At 43.7% G+C, this 15,968-nt stretch overlaps 2 protein-coding genes across 2 annotated transcripts; one reads left to right on the forward strand and one right to left on the reverse strand.

Annotated features, from left to right (window-relative positions):
• Positions 1-7,364: 7,364 nt before the first annotated feature.
• On the forward strand, positions 7,365-9,248 carry LOC311105519 (otolin-1-A-like; the record flags this gene model as incomplete). Its single annotated transcript, XM_084147695.1, has 4 exons — positions 7,365-7,764; positions 7,867-7,956; positions 8,079-8,150; positions 8,353-9,248. The coding sequence occupies 4 exons, from the start codon at positions 7,365-7,367 to the stop codon at positions 9,246-9,248; spliced, it is 1,458 nt and encodes a 485-aa protein (XP_084003821.1).
• A 329-nt stretch (positions 9,249-9,577) lies between these two features.
• LOC311105605 (Fc receptor-like A) lies at positions 9,578-13,282 on the reverse strand. Its single transcript, XM_084147801.1, has 6 exons — positions 13,222-13,282; positions 13,046-13,081; positions 12,157-12,447; positions 10,937-11,203; positions 10,481-10,756; positions 9,578-10,171 (listed from the first exon to the last, which is right to left on the reverse strand). Exons 1-6 carry the CDS (start codon positions 13,244-13,246, stop codon positions 9,936-9,938), a joined length of 1,131 nt encoding a protein of 376 aa, XP_084003927.1. The 5' UTR covers positions 13,247-13,282; the 3' UTR covers positions 9,578-9,935.
• Between the last annotated feature and the right edge of the window lie 2,686 nt (positions 13,283-15,968).

Raw genomic sequence — 15,968 nt, forward strand, 5'->3', positions numbered from 1 at the left:
ATCTAACCCCTAAGCCTAAAATAGCCTTTTTTCTTGTGGGTACCGGCAAAATGTCCCCACTTGTCTGAATTGTCCTTGTTTTGCTATAGTAAAACAAAACAAAAACACACACACCGTGTCTGATCCGTCAGTATGATATTGATCAGGTTTTGAAGGCCTACATTTCTTATGTAAAACACAACAACACAGTTTTTAGGGCAGTCTGTAACTCAGTGTTTCCCAAACTCAGTCTATGGCAAAAACCAAAATGTGCACCCCTTGGCGTCCCAAAGACCGAGTTTGGGAAACCCTGCTGTAATTCCACCTATCCATACACTCACTCATACACACACACTGCTTTGTTAAGTTTTAGTCGAGTGTAGGGGTGTGGCATTACTAACATTGTCCCCATGGTAATGAGCAAAGCTTTTGTTTAGTCAGAACTGTAATTGACAAGGAGCAGAGGGAACCAATTTCCTTCACTCACAGAGAGGAAGAAAGCCACATCTAAACATGATACAGATTTACTATAAAAGCCATGTAAATCACAATGAGAGTTTGTTCATGGATCATTATTTTATTAGTGAATCTATCTGTTCTCTTTGTTCGGTTTCATCTCTTTGGGTGTGTTCTGTTCCTCTCAGATAGACACTCACAATCACAGACAGCAAAGAAAGCCTAACGCCATTTTTACTGTTTGGTTTGAGGGTAGTGTGTTTGCTTTACCAGGTTGGGTGTAGAGATCATTGAGGTCAGTCATAAGACTGGTGTGTGTGCGTGCTTGCCTGTGTGTTTGTGGGAGAGAGGAAGAAAGGGTCACTTCTACAATGCAAAGATGGAGGGGATCAAGGTAAGCACCTGTTTGTGTGGACAGTTGGAGGCCCCTCCCTGCTGTCCCCTCCCCTCCAGAGACCAGGTGAGCTAGGTGAATAGACTGACCATGGAGTTCTAGAATTCCATCACGCCTTGAGCAAACTCAACCTCCCATAATCACTACTGGTTTCAAACTAAAGACAAAAGGAGGAGGTATGGGAGAGTGGGACCGATAGTCAGTAGTGGTTAAAAGTACTCAATTGTCATCAGGGGCGCAACATAAAAAAATGTTCAGTCAGATAAACACTCCAAACAGCCTACCTGACCGTTTTGTATCACATTCCAATGATAAAACTGGGGAGGACAAAAATGCAATTTCAGAATGTGTGGGGGGAACTCCTCCACAATTCTTTACGGTGGGAACTGCACATGCTGAGATCATCCGTTCACCCACACCGCGTCTCACAAAGACACGCAGTTGGAACCAAAAATCTCTAATTTGGACTCCAGACCAAAGGACACATTTCCACCGGTCTAATGTCCATTGCTCGTATTTCTTGGCCCAAGCAGGTCGCTTCTTCTTATTGGTGTCCTTTAGTAGTGGTTTCTTTGCAGCAATTCGACCATGAAGGCCTGATTTACACAGTCCCCTCTGAACAGTTGATGTTGAGATGTGTCTGTTCCTTGAACTCTGTGAAGCATTTATTTGGGCTGCAATTTCTGAGGCTGGTAACTCTAATTAACTTATCCTCTGCAGCAGAGGTAACTCTGGGTCTTCCATTCCTGTGGCGGTCCTCATGAGAGCCAGTTTAATCACAGCGCTTGATGGTTTTTGCGACTGCACTTGAAGAAACGTTCAAAGTTCTTGAAATGTTCCGTAATGACTGACCTTCATGTCTTAAAGTAATGATGGACTGTCGTTTCTCTTTGCTTATTTGAGCTGTTCTTGCCATAATATGGACTTGGTATTTTACCAAAGGACTATCTTCTGTATACTATATACTTTTTGTGGTTACTACATGATTCCATATGTGTTATTTCATAGTTTTGATGTCTTCACTATTATTATACAATATAGAAAATAGTAAAAATAAAGAAAACCCTTGAATGAGTAGGTGTCCAAACTTTTGACTGGTAGTGTACATAATTATCAAAAGTAAATGGAATTGCTAAAATATATTTAAATGTATAAATAATTTAAAAATCCTTATATTAAGCAAACCAGACGGCACAATTTTATTTGATTTAAAAAAATGTTTACAGATAGCCATGGGCACACTCCAACACTCAGACATCATTTACAAACAAAGCATTTGTGTTTAGTGAGTCCGCCAGATCAGAGGTAGTAGGGATGACCAGGGATGTTCTCTTGATAAGTGCGTGAATTGGACCATTTTCCAGTCAAAATGTAACGAGTTCTTTTGGGTGTCAGGGAAAATGTATATAGTAAAAATTACATATTTTCTTTTAAGAATGTAGTGAAGTAAAAGTAGACAATAATATAAATAATAAAGTAAAGTACAGATATCCCCAAAAATGACTTATGTGGTACTTTAAAGTATTTTTACTTAAGTACTTTACACCACCGATAGTCACCCCAGAAGGATTGGTTAGTAAGTTCATTTCAGCACAAAGTGCAGTATGTAGCCTATAGCTTTACATGACGACACATTAGAGTAGGTTAGTCAAGTAAGTACAAGACAGTGATGAAGTGGACATTTATATGGTTATGCATGTGGAGAGATGGTTAGGGTTAAAACTGCCTCCCCAGTTCCACTTCTTGTCTTTCTGTCATGTACCATCAGATAATGATATTGTCCTCTACCTTTAGATAAAAGATAGAAGATAAATCAATATGAATCATGGTGTTTCACACTGCAGACCTATCTATGTTATGATGAGTAAATATACAGGAGTAGCTCAGGACAGACAAGCTTTGGGTCCTGTTGTTCCAAGTTGTGTATCACATGCACAGAAATGGAGGGCCCCAGTGACTTATTTCTACAAACAACACTGTCACCTAGTGGCTATGGGATGTTAGGAACAGGGTGTTAACGTCAGCGAGAGAGAGAGAGAGAGAGAGAGAGGGGAGGGATAGAGAGAGGGCAGGAGAGAGAAGGAGCAGGTTTTGAACACAGAGGAGCCCAGGGGAGGGGTCAGGTTTGTAGGTCAGGGTTACCATCTGTAAGTGTGTGGCTTGACATCACTGTGTTCCATTATGGATGATGGTAGAACTGATCGCTTAACCATAACCCATGGTCCCCCGTGTCAATCTGTTCTCAAAGACACACTGCTAATGTGACATATACAAGCATCATTTGACCATATATCTGTGCTGTTTAGAAGAATCTCTCTATCTTTCCCAGTCTTTTCAGCCCTCCTCTCATCTGCTCAATTTCTCATTCTCTCCTGTTCTCCATCAACATACTGACCGTCAGACTATCCGGACACAAGACAAGGCCAACACCTGATGCTGGTAAATGTGTATTTTTGCCGCCCTACTGTAGATATTGAGGCCTATAGCCTAATGCTTAGCAAATAGTTAAAACACGCTTGTAAGTAAGTATTGCATCTCTATGTTAAAGTAGAATAGGTCTACATTTATTTTTAGGTGAACTAAACCTTTATACTAACCATATGCTTGTTTTGATTATAAAGAAACTTAAAAAAACATATATATATATATCTTAATGTATGTAATGGATATTTGATAAGTTGTAGAATGTTTGCCTGAATTAACTCTTCTGTAGGCTACGTGCCTAGCATAGATTTTTTAAACTTCTGGAAAATATGAAGTTTTGGCATATTCTCTGGAAAATGTGTGTTGCTATACATTTTTTTCAGCTATTCTTTATTAGTAAGATGTAGGCCTAAAAACAATGGATAGAACACCAAACCCTGTGTGTTGGAGAGAGAGAGAGTGAAAGTGAGGTGGTTTTTAAAAGCTTTTCTAATGGTTCATTGAGGACTTAAAGCCTGTCCTTTCTCCACGGGGTCATAGAGAAGTCCATTAGGAGCTCTACACCTGATCACTGTCTGGGCTACTCTACCTCTGTGGGACGGGGTCGAAGCCGGGGCTAGGGGACAGGTGGAGAACTGAGGTGGGGGGAAACAAGTGGGTGGTACCAGAGCACTTTTACCTTGTTCCACCTGTCATCGCTTTATCTGCCCCCCCCCCCCCCCCCCATCTCCCTTGCACTCACCTGACCATTACCCTCTCTCTCACTTTCTCCCCTGTTACCCACCCCTGGACCCTATTTCCCCCCACTACCCCCACCCCCTGTAGCCCTGGGCTTCTTACTCCCCACCCTCCATCTCTCAGCCCCACAACCCCCTACTCAGGGATCACTCTCCTGGGGTCTCTCTCCACACAGACACCCCTCTGTGTCTCTGGGGAGTTCGCCCGGGTCTCTGATACCCTTGCAATGCTTCAGCTTCCATCTCACAAGACAATTAGGCTCTGTGCTTGAGTGAAAAAAGCTAGTAACGCTCAATGGCAAACCAACAACCAAGATCTCTTAAGAAAATAGAGTGTAGCTGTTCTAGATTGATTTTTCCATTTCAGTATTGAACAACTCAAGAAAAGTGTGTCAGATAATATGAAGGTATTGCTTGGTCTCATTACATAAGAGGCATATATTTCTTTGCCAATACTTCAAGTGCCAAAGTCATTAGTTGCTAATTCCAAGGTCTCTAGATTTCACTTGATAAGGCAGGCTGGGCTGGAGAACAAGAAGCTGTCTATGGCCAGGTTAGTGTACCAGGGGATAATCTGAGAGGAAAATGAACTGGTGTTTTGGTAGAGGGCATTTTGTTCTCTGCATCAATCAAAAACTAAGGCTGACATTTTGATAATGGTTTACTTCAACTGTCATCCTACTCACTACGGCTAAAAGGAAATGTTCACCCAGGAGGCAAACAACTGTCTGATCTTTCACACATGCACACTCACACACATACACCCCACACACCTTCCCACCTGCACCCCTACATCCACTATCCTGACACAGAGATCTACTTTCCATGAAGAGGGTTAGTTCATGTAAAGTACCAATGCAAGTCATCCTGCCTCTGTCCCTGCTCCACTGCTCCTGCTTAACTCTTGGCTGTATATGTTTTCCCTCATGGTGCTGTACTGTGGGAGCGCCTGGGGTCACGGGCAGTGCCAGTGTTAAGTGAGTGGGCAGGTGAGCGGCGCTTGGGTCCCTGTGGCGAGGCTAGTAAACTGACCGGTTCTGTTGTGTGGACTGAATGGAGGAGTGAGACTGAGGGGTGGAACCTCAACGGGTCATCTCAGGGACGGACCACATTCAAACTGCTTGGAAGGAAAGGGAGAGAGAGATGGAGGGAGAGCAGGGGGCAGGAGATGGCTAATAAGAGTATGCAAGAAGGAGAGGAGAAAGATAGAGAAAGAAAGAAAGAATAGGAAACAGGTGAAAATTGAATATATGCAAATGTATGTCTTTGTGGGAGGTCAAAGCACAGTCTTATATATTCCAGAACTTCAATATGTAAGTACACACAAAGCTCTTCCTCACTACCCTTGGAATTCCCCCCCCCCCCCCTCTATTCCTCTCACTCCATCTCACCCTCACCTCCCCTCTCTATTTCCCTCTTTCAATTCCCCTCTTCCTGCAAATGTTTTTTGCTGGTCATAGATCCCTCAGGTGGAGGTCTTTAACTACTGAACCATGACCTCTGTTGGTAGTAGTTTCATTTTCTCAGTCACGAGGTGTCCTGTTACCACTGTGAGATTGAGTTTCATATCATTTATGGAAAGGAGGACCATTCTTCTAACAAGAGAAGTGTAAAATCGAACCCTAACACATATCCTGAGGAGATATAAACCTTTTTTCTTACTATACCATAATGTATGTACATGGTCTTTGGCAATTATACAGTGTCTTTCCATGGCTGTGTGGATAGTTGGTCCCAGTGACTGTGCAGTGTGGCTGTGTTTTCACCTGTAGAGAGGGTTAGAGAGATAAGCAGTTTCCTTTGACGACAGCTCAGGTTTAGTAACTGTTGAGTGAGACAGTGAGATTATCAGTGCTCTTTAGACTAAAGCTTTTCCTGGACAATCACCAAGTAGATAGTAATGATACAGATCCTTGTTCTGCGGTAGTTATAGAGAGAGGATTTGGGCTAAGCAGGCGGGTGAGTGGGGCACCCTAATCAGTATACCTGTAGCTAATGATTTACCACTGTAATCACTATTACATCTATACTCTTTTACACAAGCTCACAACGACTTGACCAATATGGCCAGGAGAAATGTACCTTCTTGTATTGGAGTTGTGCTGCACTCCCTATACCTGTAGTAAGACGTGCATGAACCCCACTATGGGGCCACTGGAAGCCTCCCAGCTTGGCTCTTGTCCTCCAGTAAGAGCAGGGCAGCAGGGTGGCTGCTGGAGGAATTCCTCCTATATCAGGTGACCCATCGCCCCTCTCCCCTCGCCCGGCCCACACCGGGGTAGTGCTTCTCACGGGCACTGTATCCAATGTCACAAAAGCACATTTTATACAACGGGTACAGAGAGTGGGCCGCGGTGCGGTGCAGTGGTTCTGCTTGGTCCAGCTCCAGGCTTTGCTAGATTAGCATGTCGTTGGGTTTCAGACCTCCCCCTGGGCTCACAGCTCTACTCCTCATTGGTGGGGATGTCCATCATCAAAGCCTTATAGAGATATCAAGAGGTCCAGTGTTGCTGCTGCTGCAGTCTCCATGGTACTGTTAGACAGGGAATCAATGATTAGACGGGCCCGTCATAATTAGGTAAGTGTCCATTTGGATTTATTGCTTTATACTGAGCTCTTTTTGTTTGCCTTTTTGTTTGACAAACCATTGTGAGGTGATGAGTTGAGTGCCTGTAAGTTCTCAATCAACATCTTTGTGATGAGGGCATGTCTGGCTGTGCTGTGACAGTGGAATACTGAGTGGTTCATATAAAATAGAACGGTCTGCAACAGAGAGAGAAACAGAGGGAGGGAGAGAGAGATGGATGGAAAAGAGAGCAAAAGAGAAGGTGTCAAACTCAATATATCCGGTCTTGATAGATGATAAGATGTTTCATAGTTTATTTTGAGGATTGTTGTTGTTATGAGGTCTCAAAAATGTTCTCCTTCCCTCAGTCGAAAGAACGTTGCTTTTGAGCTACTGTAAATATTAATGTGGGATATACACCTAATATAATCAGTTCTGAAATAATATATTTTTTACAGGTCAGGACAGGTGAGCATCTCATGAAAAAGGCTTTGGTTGAGTAATCTGCTACTGAGAGCCTCACTAATATCATTGGAGCAAAGTTTCCCCCCAATCCTACTTTAGTCTTGACTGTTATTTCCCCATATTCAGAGCAGTGTAGCGATTTAGGAAGAACAACCACAGCTGGGTTTGAACCAAAACCCATGCAGTGACAGGGCAAGCTCAGTATCTCTTGTGCCATAAAGCTCCAGACCTCTTGGCAGAGGCTGTAGTAAGTAGTATGCTTACATACAGCAACGCTACGTCAGTGTATGAGAAGTGACAGTTTCTCAATTTCTCCCTCATTAGATCCTTCTCAAACATCAGGATGCTCCCCTATCACTTGGCCCTCTTGGCAGTGATGTCACTCACAGTGACCAGTGTATCGACGAAGACCACTCAACGGCCAAAGTACCAATACACCAAGAAGCCCATGCCTTACCGCGAACAGCCCCAGATTACCATGCAGCCCCTAACCACCATCATCCCTAAGACACTGAAATCAGTGGAGAAATCAGATCTCATGGACCCCTACCCCCTGGCTACCACAGAGACCACACCCTACCCCAGTGATGCCTACCAGGACTACTATACTGAAAGCACAGGGCCCCCTGGTGTTGGGCATGATAATTACACCCTGGATTATAACGAGTGCTACTTCAATTTTTGTGAGTGCTGTCCACCAGAGAGGGGCCCTCGAGGGCCAAAAGGGGACAGAGGACTACCAGGTATTGAAATCACTATAACAACATAGGGACATTTAACAATAGCAGTATGCTGTAGTGGTGATCCATGGATTTTGATGTCTTGTTGAAACTATTTTCTCCCAGGTTCACCTGGAGAAGAGGGGGAGCGAGGACCCAGAGGCTTTCCTGGACTGGCTGGTTCAAATGGAACTACAGGGCCAAAAGGAGACAGAGGTGAACACAAAAGAGAAACAATACATTATTTATAAGAAATATGTACACTTTACAGGCTGTGTGAGCAAACAGTAGATTTATTGATTATTCAAAGTTGTCTGTTATCTATCTCCCTTTCCCAGGAGTTAAAGGTGACCAAGGATACCGTGGAATGGCAGGAACTCCGGGTATCCCAGGGAAGCCAGGAGAGAGAGGTAACAAGCCATTCCTTTTAACACATGTAGGCATGTGATCGGTACAACATAGAAAATCATGAAACAAGGCTACCTGTACCTGTTCAAGCCTCCATAAATGATTATTAAATCAAACATGTAGAATCGATTCATATCATATCTTCCTCATAGATTCTGTCTGGGCCTAGTTGCTGAAACTTACACTGTGCTCTGCGCCCTGCAGGTGGATTTGGCTTCAAAGGTGAAAAAGGTGACAGCGGGCCCCCTGGGGTCAAAGGTGACCGGGGGGAGCAGGGTGAAAGCCAAAATGGGGCTAAGGGTGAGAGAGGGGAACCTGGAATGGAAGGCCCAACAGGACCCCCAGGGCTGGCTGGGGCACAAGACCTGAAGGGGGACAAGGGGGACAAAGGGGAGTGTGGGACATTTGGGGAAAGAGGACTGAAGGGCGATAGAGGGGACCCTGGGCCTCCAGGTATTCAGGGACAGGTGGGCCTTCCTGGGGTAGATGGCATGCAGGGCTCCCCTGGTGTGGCGGGCAACCAGGGGGCTCCAGGACCTCCAGGGGCTCAAGGTGAGCCAGGGGTGATAGGGCTGCCTGGTCCCCAGGGAGGGAGGGGGATGTTTGGGCCAAAGGGTGACAGAGGCCCCCCCGGGATGAGAGGGGACAGGGGCCCTCGGGGGATCAGAGGGGCGAAGGGTAACGGGGTGATTCAGAAACGCTCAGCTTTCAGTGTGGGCCTCTCCCCCAGCAAGTCCTTCCCTCCATCGGGCTTCCCAGTCCGCTTCGACAAGGTCTTCTACAACGGAGAGAACCACTTCAACGCCTCCTCCAACAGCTTCACCTGTGCCCACGGGGGGGTCTACGTGTTCTCCTACCACATCACTGTGCGGAACAAGCCCCTGCGCGCCGCCCTGGTAGTCAACGGGGTGAGGAAGGTGCGGACGCGGGACTCACTGTACGGCCAGGACATCGACCAGGCATCCAGCCTGGTGCTGCTGCAGCTGTCGGCGGGGGACCAGGTATGGCTAGAGACACTGAGGGACTGGAATGGAGTCTACGCCAGCAGTGAGGATGACAGCACCTTCTCTGGCTTCCTGCTCTACGCTGACAAGCCCTGACAAACGATCTGATATCTAATTCAATCTACACTGTAACTCTACTGTACCTCCACAAAACCTAAACAATCTCTACTGGAACTCTTCCATACTACACATACGGAACCCCACAGACCAGCCCCTCTGGGCTCCTGCTCTACACAGACAATGTATGACAATGGAGCCCACTGTGCCACCACAGTACCAGTGACTGTAAAACACCTCTATATGATCTGAGTTGCAGCACTCACCCCATCTCTCATCATACTCCCTCTATAGACCCATCAACATATAGACATCTTTACAAGACTGTCAATCTGGTAGAATGAAAAATAATGCCAGTAAGACTGATATCACTGGAGTAGTTTAATGTTTATTATTTGAGGAATACTAATCACATAATGTTTCCCAGGTTAGGTTAAATTAATCAGTACATTGTATCGCTGTATTATGATCTTTTTGAAAATGATCTTTTGTACACTTTTGAAATAAAATCAATAAGAAAATGTTTGACTTTGACTGGATTTATTTGCATTGAGCTTACAATTGACAGTGCAAATACAATTCATTTTTTCATTCACAACATAAAAGACTAAATAACATAGTATTAATTAGTAATTATTATTTTACTAAAGTAGATAAAACATAAGTACATTCTGGAGGCATATGAATGGGTAAATTGGGGATGGAACTAAGTTGATTCGAAAGGGTCTAATTCTGAAACTGATAATGTACATTGCTCTGGTATTGTTTAAAAGAAGTCCCTCCACTCCCATCATCTGAACCAACAACAGGGGCCAGTGTGTTTGGAGAATCACCGTATACATCGGGGAAGGTAGGGGGCTCAGAAGGCTGGTTAGAAGTGGTGGTCTGGGGAGGTCTTTTCATAGGATCTGGATTAGATGGAGCTCTGGGCTGGAGAGAGACAAATGGTCCCTGATGTATCCCTGTTAACACAGAGTCAGCATCAGGGGTGTCAGTTGGGTATGTCAGAGTATGGCAGTCGCCGTACCCTAGCTCAAGACCAAACATTTAAAATCATTCCAATCCCATTTAAAATGCAACGGCTGTTTAGCGTGTTGGTTGGCTGGCTTCAGGACCATGCGGAGCGTCGCTCGGAGAGAAGCTGTCCCCCCCACCCTGCCATACCCTAGGTTTAGCTGAACTGATGCCACTGGTCAGCATTATGATGCATCCTAAAAGGGGACTGCATCACTACTATTTTTTCTGGTTTCTCATTTGTTCTGAGTGTTCACCTGTTACTCGCCCATAAGGTACGGGCTCGCTGAGCCTCTTCAGCCCCAGAGTAGGAACGCTGGCTTTGCACCAGTACCGGCCCGAGTCCCTCATTACTGCGACTCTGTCCTGGGAGGAGGCAGGCCCCAGCCTCAGCCCATCCTGGTAGAAGTAGTAGTGGATGTGTGGAACTGGCTCACGGGCGTTCAGTTGGACATGACACACCAGGAGCATACGGTCTTCATGGGTCAGAGGGTCATTGGGCACAATCTCCAACATGGGCTCTGTCAGAACCTCTGCAGGGGAGAATACAGAGCATTAATACTGAAAAATATTGCTCACATACCTACTGGTATTCAATTACCATTAGATATGATAGTGATGATAATGGAATGATGAGGGCAAATCTCATTTGAAATTTTATTCCACACCCTACACAAACTCAAAATGACAAACCACATCTGTCACAACCTCACCTATGATGGACACTGGAGTAGCCACTGAGATCACAGAGTTGGTTTCCCTCCGCCCATCCCAGGATGCTCTGCACCAATAAGATCCGTCGTGTTGCAGGTTAAGGTTGGTGACACGCAGCTCTGGGCCAGGCTGTCTCTGAAGCTCCACCCCGTCCTTGTAGAGTATGACCTCTGTCAGTCTGGGGTTGTTACGGACACGACACGTCAGGGTCATTGTCTCTCCAACCAGCATGGGCAGGGGCGGGGCCTGCAGGATGGCCCACCCACCTGGGCAAAGAGTGGTAAGTGATTGTAGTTAACGAGAGGGTGTAGTCCTTGTCTGGCCTGTTGACAGGTGTGCTACAGGTGTAACTTAGCCTGGTTGTCAGTCTGTTTCTGCTTCTTTTGCTATTGTCACACGTTTGGCGTGACAACAAGAAAGGAGTTAGCTAATACAGACTGCTAACAGAAGGTCAACCAAACTATACTGAACAAAAATATAAACGCAACATGTAAAGTGTTGGTCCCATGTTTCGTGAGCTTAAATAAAAAATTCCGGATATTTTCCATATGCACAAAAAGTCCTCATAAATGTTGTACATTTCTCCTTTGGCAAGATAATCCATCCACCTGACAGGTGTGGCATATCAAGAAGCTGATTAAACAGCATTATCATTATACAGGTGTACCTTGTGCTGGGGACAATAAAAGGCCACTCTAAAATGTGCAGTTTTGTCACACAACACAATGCCACAGATTGAGGGAGCGTGCAATTGACATGGAATGTCCACCAGAGCTGTTGCCAGAGAATTTAATGTTAATTTCTCTACCATAAGCCGCCTCCAACGTCATTTTAGAGAATTTGGCAGTATGTCCAACTGGCCTCACAACCTCAGACCACATGTAACCACGCCAACCCAGGACCTCCACATCTGGCTTCTTCACCTGTGGGATCATCTGAGACCAGCCACCCAGACAGATTATGAAACTGAGGAGTTTTTCTGTCTGTAATAAAGCCCTTTGTGGGGACAAACTCATTCTGATTGACTGGGCCTGGCTCCCAAGTGAATGGGCATATGCCTCTGCCCAGTCATGTGAAATCCATAGATTAGGGCCTAATGAATTTGTTTAAATTGACTGATTTCCTTATATGGACTGTAACTCAGTAAAAGTATGTTGCGTTTTTATTTTTGTTCAGTATAGATGTCATCATGGCTCAATATTCATAGGGCTTCTCTTACCGTCCACCACTATTTCTATGGGCAGGCTGAGGAGGGTGTGTTGTGTGCTTATCCATGTGGTTCTCAGACCCTGGCAGTAGTACTTCCCACTCTGCTGTGGCCTGGCCTTCCACAGGACAAAGTACTCAGACTCCTGGAGCTGCTCTCCCCCCCTGAACCACTGGTACCTCCACTCGGCCGACACATTCCCAGGAACACTGCACTTCAGACGCACGCTCTCCCCTGAGAAGATCCAGTGTCCCCCCTTGACTAGCTCAGCCACGGCTGTCTGCGGAGCCTTCGTGGGCAGAACTGTGAAGAAATGTTGACAAGTAAGTCTTTCTGCTGTTTTGAGTAGACTACTACGGCTGCGTTTACACAGGCAGCCCAATTCTGATATTGTTTTCCACAAATTGGTATTTTGACCAATCACATAAGATCTTTTCACATCAGATCTTTTTCAGAGCTGATCTGATTGCTCAAAAGACCAATTGGTGAAAAAAATATCAGAATTGGGCTGCCTGTGTAAACGCAGCCTACTAGAGTCAGACTTGAGGACGAAATAAGCATAAATTCTAAGCATAAATGGCAACTTAGTCTTATTTACATGATCACCTAACATTACAAAAGACAGCTAATGTTCAGCAGTGTATAACTATTACGTAACTCGTGAAAATAGACAATTTACATACTGTATTTCATATGTTGCCATTACACAAGACAAAACTGGTTTGAAGAGAAGGATTTGAATCTCAGAGGCTGCGTTTACACAGGCAGGCCAATTCTGATCTTTTGCCACTAATTGGTATTTTTGACCAATCAGATCAGATCTTTTGCCAATATTTGGTCAGAAGATCAGAATTGGGCTGCTCTGTAAATGCAGCCAGAGAGTAGTGTATTTACTACATACCTTGTGGCACAGCCCATTGAGGTAGTGTTGAAACAACTGAAACAATAAATAACCATTAATCATTAAAATAACCAAAAATACAACCAGTGATCATTATGTCGATCAATCAATCAATGATAATCTATACACATAAATAATGGTCTGTAATCTCTTTAAGGGGACTGAAAGGAACTCACCAAGGAGGCTCAGTAACAGCTTCATGTTGAGTGTTCTGTTTGTGCTTCTGATGGGGATAACTACAGTACAATCTTTATATATTGTCAGGGGAAATGAGACTAGGTTTTAGTTTCGATTACTAAGAATACCATCTCATTTATGTGAAATAATTTATCTTGCCTTCATTGCATAATGCTCTTCCTGACATATCCAATAACTTTGGGGAAGTTCCTTTTTAGGAATGAGGGGATTACCAAAGCCCTGGGAGGCAACCTCATGTTTCTTTAACATCTAGTTAGAGTAAGCACTTGTGAAATGTACGAATAATGCTAGAGCTTCAAAATACAAGTTAACAAAGATACAATAGGTATTTGGCAATAGGTGACCCTTGCACCAAAACAAGTTTGATTTCATAATGCATGATCAGTAAGTTTGCCAGCCCAGCAAGTATATAATTTTGAAGCAGTGTCACAGTACTCAGATCAATATACAGTATACACTGTGTACAAAACATTAGGAACATCTTCCTAATAATGAGTTGCACCCCCTTTTGATAGAACAGCCTAAATTCATCAGGGCATGGACTCTTCAAGGTGTTGAAAGCATTCCACAGGGATTCTGGCCCATGTTGACTCCAATGCTTCCCACAGTTGTGTCAAGTTGGCTGGAAGTCCTTTGGGTGGTGGACCATTCTTGATACACACGGGAAACTGTTGAGCATGAAAAACCCAGTTCAAAGGCACTTACATATTTAGTTTTTCCCTTTCACACATACACAACCCATGTCTCAAGGCTTAAAGATTCCTTCTTTAACCCGTCTCCTCCCCTTTATCTACACTGACTTTAGTGGATTTAACAGGTGACATCAATAAGGGATCATAGCTTTCACCTGGTCATTCAGTCATGGAAAGAGCAGGTGTTCTTAATGTTTTGTACACTCAGTGTACATTGCAAACACACCTTTGCTTGCGCTACTTTTTTTCTACTTACCCTAGATAGTCATGTTACAGTGTGACGGTGACAAAGCCTTCTAGACACAACGGATTTTGAGTTATTTTATTCGTAAACACAACAAACCCATGGACACTATAAAACAATACTGTCTCAATAAGTTACATTTAAATACAAGACAATGTTGCGTTTTCCTTCAACATACAAAAACAAACCTACAAGGTTGTACAGATTTTTTTTTACATTGCTTTCAAAAATACCTGATCATTGATTGCTGTGTGCTATCCAATGCCTAGTTATTTCAGTTAGTGTTTAAATTGGATTGAATGGATTTTGGCAACCAGTGTTTGGCTAGCATTTGTACACTGATCTGATAGTTACAAATGTGATAAAAATTAAACATGATAAAAGAGAAAATATATAGGTAGTGTGTAAATTGACCTTTTCTGTTTCATCCAACGCAATGTCTACTGTTCCTTCATATATCCATCTAACCCTGAATTAATAGTTACTACATGGAGCTGAGATCAACATTGTTATGGCTATTCTGTTTGGCAACATTTACCCCCTAAACATTTGTACAAATAAAATACACCACTGTAAAATAATATAAAGAACTTACTAAAAGTACTCTTCTTAGATACAACCACACTAAATATGGCAACTGAGAAACTGCAGCCTTTCTCTGTTCTTCTGACGAAGCAGCTGTTCAGCAATCAAAAAAGGCCAAACGAGAGAAGTGACTGTTAGTATCTCCTATACTCTGAACCGCAAATCATTTTTTATTTTTTTTATTAAAAACTTTGAGCTACAGTATCAATCTAGCAATTTTAATAGGCTAAACATCATTATCCCCTCTCAGATGACTGTCGCCTGAATGCCTCAAACAAACCTTTAAAATGTTGAAACAAATAACACAATTACTCATGTAACTGTTCTCTATGCAAGACTATTGTATAGGATTTAGAATGACTGCTAATGTAAACATTACAAGAATTGTGTCTTTATTGCATCCAATAACTAATATCCACACAATAGAAAAATAAAATCACTTCTCTAAACTGAGCACATGACTGGACAGGTTTGGCAGGGAACTGAAACTATATACAGTGGGGAAAAAACGTTTTTAGTCAGCCACCAATTGTGCAAGTTCTCCCACTTAAAAAGATGAGAGAGGCCTGTAATTTTCATCATAGGTACACGTCAACTATGACAGACAAATTGAGAATTTCTTTTCCAGAAAATCACATTGTAGGATTTTTAATGAATTTATTTGCAAATTATGGTGGAAAATAAGTATTTGGTCACCTACAAACAAGCAAGATTTCTGGCTCTCACAGACCTGTAACTTCTTCTTTAAGAGGCTCCTCTGTCCTCCACTCGTTACCTGTATTAATGGCACCTGTTTGAACTTGTTATCAGTATAAAAGACACCTGTCCACAACCTCAAACAGTCACACTCCAAACTCCACTATGGCCAAGACCAAAGAGCTGTCAAAGGACACCAGAAACAAAATTGTAGACCTACACCAGGCTGGGAAGACTGAATCTGCAATAGGTAAGCAGCTTGGTTTGAAGAAATCAACTGTGGGAGCAATTATTAGGAAATGGAAGACATACAAGACCACTGATAATCTCCCTCGATCTGGGGCTCCACGCAAGATCTCACCCCGTGGGGTCAAAATGATCACAAGAACGGTGAGCAAAAATCCCAGAACCACACGGGGGGACCTAGTGAATGACCTGCAGAGAGCTGGGACCAAAGTAACAAAGCCTACCATCAGTAACACACTATGCCGCCAGGGACTCAAATCCT

This window comes from Coregonus lavaretus (genome assembly GCF_964263955.1).
Source record: "Coregonus lavaretus genome assembly, chromosome: 30".
Taxonomy (NCBI): Eukaryota; Metazoa; Chordata; class Actinopteri; order Salmoniformes; family Salmonidae; genus Coregonus; species Coregonus lavaretus.

What these genes read in the sequence shown, in the direction of transcription:
- LOC311105605 (XM_084147801.1), bottom strand. Translation starts at nt 13,246, where the DNA reads ATGAAGCTGTTACTGAGCCTCCTTG. An exon ending in TCAATGGGCTGTGCCACAAG is followed by an intron (nt 12,448 to 13,045) that starts GTATGTAGTAAA and finishes ATTTCTTCACAG; the next exon opens with TTCTGCCCACGAAGGCTCCG. An exon ending in CATAGAAATAGTGGTGGACG is followed by an intron (nt 11,204 to 12,156) that starts GTAAGAGAAGCC and finishes CTCTTTGCCCAG; the next exon opens with GTGGGTGGGCCATCCTGCAG.